This window comes from Montipora foliosa, chromosome 11 (assembly GCF_036669935.1).
Source record: "Montipora foliosa isolate CH-2021 chromosome 11, ASM3666993v2, whole genome shotgun sequence".
NCBI lineage: Eukaryota > Metazoa > Cnidaria > Anthozoa > Scleractinia > Acroporidae > Montipora > Montipora foliosa.
In genome coordinates this window covers 29,307,547-29,312,546 of record NC_090879.1, presented here as the reverse complement: position 1 = coordinate 29,312,546, position 5,000 = coordinate 29,307,547, and the positions used below count along the sequence as shown (strand labels likewise).

Below are 5,000 nucleotides of genomic sequence, written 5' to 3'. Positions count from 1 at the left end.
GATAGGGAACGGTTTCTGTTGGCGCAGAAGTCTTATAGCGAAATCCCAAATCTTTCCTTTCTTGAAGGAAGCGATTCAAGCTTCCCTGGAAAAGGAGTCGAGACATACGATATCATCTTCTGCCATTTGGTCCTACACTGGATACCAGATAAACAAAGAGCCTTCTTAAATATGTACAAGGCTCTGAAAAAGGGAGGAAAAATCGCCCTTCAGTACGGGAGCCAGGCCCTGCTGTTTATGTCGCATGCCTACAAGATACTTAATCCTGAGAATGAAGAGCGTATTTATCAGATGGTTTTTGGTGAACCAAGGCCCGAGGTCGAGAAGTATTGCACATCTGCGGGATTCGTGATTCTCAAGAGCTGCGACTTCGAGTTTCAATTTGCTTTTGAAAACATAGACGCTCTCTTGAAATGGCTTTGGTCGACATCACATGGAGTCTTTGATCTTTCGATTGTCACCGAGGAACGTTTGCAAGAGTTTCTAGCCCTGTACTCTGACAAAGACGGGAAGCCCAATCTCGACTTTCGAGGAAATAAAGAGCACTCGACTCACAGTCGACTTGTAGCTGTAAAACCAGCCGTGGCCGGGCCCCAAGTAACGCCTGCAAGATGTGACTTTTAATTGGGCTTTTCTGATGGATACTAGTTTGGCGTGAGGTGTGAAAACGTTAGTTAATTACACAAAATTAAGACATAAATTATCCTCCCACTCATCTGGACAATGGCCGTTTTTATACTAGAGACGCATAATTCGTCTGGGATGAACTTGGGCAAACATTTTTTCTGCGTCTGTTAAATTCGTCTAGTATAAAGACGGCCACAAGACGCATTATGCGTCTGGACGAAGAATTTATTTTAGTGCGTCTTCGAAGACGCACTAAACTGGAAAGTTCGTCCAGACGCATTATGCGTCTAGTGCCCGTCTTTATACTAGACGAAATTAACAGACGCAGAAAAAATGTTTGCCCAAGTTTGTCCAAGACGAATTCTACGTCTCATATAGTTCGTCCCGTCTTTACACTAGACGGATAACATGAGAGACGCATAATTCATCTGGACGGATTATGCGTCTCTAGTATAAAAACGGCCAGTTTAAGCCATTGCTTCAAGTAGACGCCTGGCTCCAACGGGATTCGAACTCGTGACCTCTGCGGTGCCGGTTCAATGTCCTATCAACTGAACTATGAAGCCACACAGTTGGGGGTAGGTCAATTTATTGGGATCATCTGTCAGCGGAAAGGAAAGAAACGTAGATATTAGAATTACATAATTTCTCCTTCCTGGCTCTTTCAAATTATTACTTTGGAAACAAAGGTGTTTTAAACTGAATTGGAGCTCGTTTTTAATCTTCAGTATTTTGCTTAATGAACATTGAAAAGTACAGCGACCTATGTGTGTATCAATGCGCGACGGGTCATAGGAAGACTTCTCTTGAAGATCAACCCTATGGATATTTTCCATTTACAATGACTCAAAAATTGCAGCGCTCACGAACCAGTGGATAAAGTGAACTTCAGGCCCCTGGTTGTTCAAAAGCCGATTAACGCGAATCCCAGATTAAAATTTGACAAAGGAGTTTATTTCTCTACTCCCAAATGTTCTTCAATGCTGATATTCGGCACAACTTTACATTAGAGGTAGTCAACCTCGAAAATAAGCAAAAAAAAAAAATTAAGGCTAATCCTGGATTAGGATCATCAGCTTTCGAACAACCGAGCCCCGGCCAATATCTTTACTCGCCCTTTTCAACCGGATATTTGAAAATCTATGTATCGTCAACTTAAAGCCTTTCGTGACAGAAATGATATCCTTTTTAAATCTCAATACGGTTTTCGTGAAAAGCATTTTACGCCGTAACATGCTATCCCGCTTGACATCATCAATACCATACAGCATAATATGGATTTAAAACTTTTTACCTGCAGAGTCTTTATAGATCTAAGGAATTCGAAAGCCCTAGATACCGTAGACCATTCAATCCTACTCCAGAAACTTAATCACTATGGTATAGAGTGAGTTTCAATCGAGTGTCGTAAAACCACAACCAAAGTAATTACTTTGGCCAATCAAAAAGGACGGAGACATTCCAGTAAACCAATCAAAACTCGAAGTAATTACACGTAGCCGACACAAAGCGAGGGAAAATGTGCACGCGCGCGCCAGAATTGGTTTTGGTTTCACTTTTGATTGGTTGAAAAAATAGCGCAAGAACTTTGAACCAATCACTAAGTGAAGAAATCATAAACCAAAGCAATTCGCTAATTATTTTCGACACTCAATTGAAAAGCGCTCTATAAGGGGAACCATTAATAATTGGTTTTCTTCATATCTCCTTGACCGTGCACAGGTTACTGAAGTGAACTCTAAACAATCTGTGATTAATAAGATTTCTTAGGAAATTCCTTCTATGATGGGACCCATACTATTCTTGATCTATATCAATGATATTTTTAATTCCTCATCGAAGCTACCATTCTTTCTCTTTGCCAACGACACCATTGTGATGTATGCTGGCAAGAATCTGAAATCTTTCAAGGCAACCATCAACCTCGTTCCCAGGGTCTCTCTTCTCTGCCTCCATTGTCGTTGAGAGAAGACCCTGGTTCACGCTGGTCACATGTCTCCCAGAATCTGGGAGGTTGGCGAAATGTGTGTTAGGGGACGGGTGGCAATGTAGGCTTTGTTGACATTGCAAAGAAGGGAATCAGCACGCAATTGATTTTGTGGCCAGATAACCATTGACAAAACGTTTGACAGCAGTATTTTATGTACTACACATATGGAATTCGATGTGAAAGAAAAAAAGTTGTGGTCAAATCGATCAGACGCCACAGAAAATATCCTCACGTTATTCAAGTTTTCATCCGTGTGAAGGTCCGGATCAACGAAGAATGCTAATAGTTTGCGACAATTTTAAAGGAAAGAAGATTTGTCGTGCAAGAAAACAAGCGAAACGGTTATCCATGGAAAACAAACATGTTCAGCGATCAGCCGGTGTGTTGTTATTTAAGTTCTCGTGTCACATATCGACCTCAAATCCATCAAATCAAGCTGTATTAGCATGTGCAGGTATTTCATTTTGTTCTTTGATTTTAGTTTTTCTTTCGAAAGTTAAACAACGTGATTGCTAAGGTCGCAATCTTGTACAGCGAGTTGACAGTTTGACTTATGATATTTATATTTCAACAACTTCGTGTAAATTGTCGATGTCGTTAAGATTTTTTTTACCACTGCACCGCGCTTTAATAGCGTGTATACTTTTAGTCGCAGTAAAATAAAAGAGACATTTTTATCAAGCAAACGTAGTGTTTGCATGGTGTATTCTTTTATGTTAGTGTTTGTTCTGAAGAAGCAACTTTGGCTACTAACGAAATTAATAGATTTTTAAGGCGAACGTCAATCGCCGCTCGACATTGAAGTCGTCTTGTCGATCACAAAAGCTCTTGCTTTTAGTTTGACCGCTTTTGTGGGAATTCATCTCCTGTGGGAATATAACATCAGCTCTTTTGACCTTTTTATTTTAGAAATGCCTTGTTAAACGAATATTTTTTCGCCCAGGTGCGGTTGCGGGATCAAAATATAACGAAAACACTACCCTAGTGAAAAAATGTTTGTCGACGAGTGCCACGTGACCAGCGTGAACCAGGGTCTTCTCTCAACGACAATGGAGGCAGAGAAGAGAGACCCTGGGAACGAGGTTGGGCAACCATGAACAGTGAACTGGGAAAAGTTTCTGACTGGCTCAATGCTAATAAGCTAACGTGAAATATCAAAAAAGACTACCTTTGTTAGTTTTCACCCATATCAACGTATGATAAACCACTCTGTTAATATTAAAATAATCGATGACAGTATCCAAGAGTTATCCCTCTTGAATGTAAGACTCGTGTTAATTCCTTTGAGTTCTACTGGACAGTAACCTGAACTGGAAATTTCACATCGACAATATTGCACTGAAAATGAGTAAAATTGTCGGAGTAATTGCTCGTCTCAGACATTTTGTCCAACTCTCTACTCTAATAAGCATCTATCGCTCTCTAATTCTGCCTTACTTGTCCTAGTTTGTCTGCTTGGGGCCAAGCTCCAAAAGTTCATTATTTATCGATTTTATTCCTGCGTACTGTAACTGCTAAATTGTTGCCACCCGGAGTGTACTAATATATACGTTGCTATCTTGAGTTGTATCATTTCCCTAGCAAAACGCGAGCCCCTTTCAACCACGAGCCACGAGCCAACCTCGAGTCAACCTTGAGTCAAGCCCAAATGTTTTTTTTTTTTTTTTTTTTCATTTTTGAGTTTCATGGCCACAGAAACGCATTTAAAAGTTTGTAGAAATATACTCACCAGTTTTGTACAATATGCCATTATTTTTTCAATGCCGATTGCAAGAGTTTAATAAGCTTCAAGTTTAATTCCTGCATACCTCGATATCAAGAGAAAATGAGGGGACAGAGAAGGAGGCTCTAGGTCCAGCCCTTGGGATATGTTATGTCCACGAAAGTTATTTATAGACGAGCGGAAGTCTTCCGAGACGTCCGCATGCAGGCCAACCTCGGTCCGATGTTTGAAATAAAATATATATTCATCAGCCTTCCACGTGCGCCATCATTTTCTCTTTTCAGTAAGAACCTGAGAGCGAAGCAAGACTGCATGCGGACGTCTCGGAAGAAGACTTCCCCTAGAACAAAGACTTCCGCTCGTCTAAAAATAACTTTCGTGGACATAACATATCCCGGCCAACGCCTTGAGCCTCCCTCTCTGTCCCCTCATTTTCTCTTGTCGATATCCATTAATTTTCCTCTCGAATTCCGAACTTTGTTAATTACACACAACACAACTGATGCAGAAGTTCCATTTCAACGACACACTGTACGAACATTGATGTGGAATAAAAATATTTATAGCATTTCGTGCCACTCGAGCGCCATCTTGTGTTTCATACACAGGGTACCCATACAAGAAATATTAGATCCCAACCCATTCTCTCCGCGGCCAAAT

General features: G+C 40.7%; 1 protein-coding gene across 1 annotated transcript in view; it reads left to right on the top strand.

Moving 5' to 3' along the window:
- Positions 1-624, top strand: part of LOC137976871 (juvenile hormone acid O-methyltransferase-like) — a 13,552-nt gene extending 12,928 nt beyond the window's left edge. Inside the window, exon 2 of the mRNA XM_068824206.1 lies at positions 1-624. This exon is cut by the window's left edge and continues 225 nt beyond it. Within this exon, the coding sequence (XP_068680307.1) occupies positions 1-624 (624 nt within the window).
- Positions 625-5,000: the final 4,376 nt, after the last annotated feature.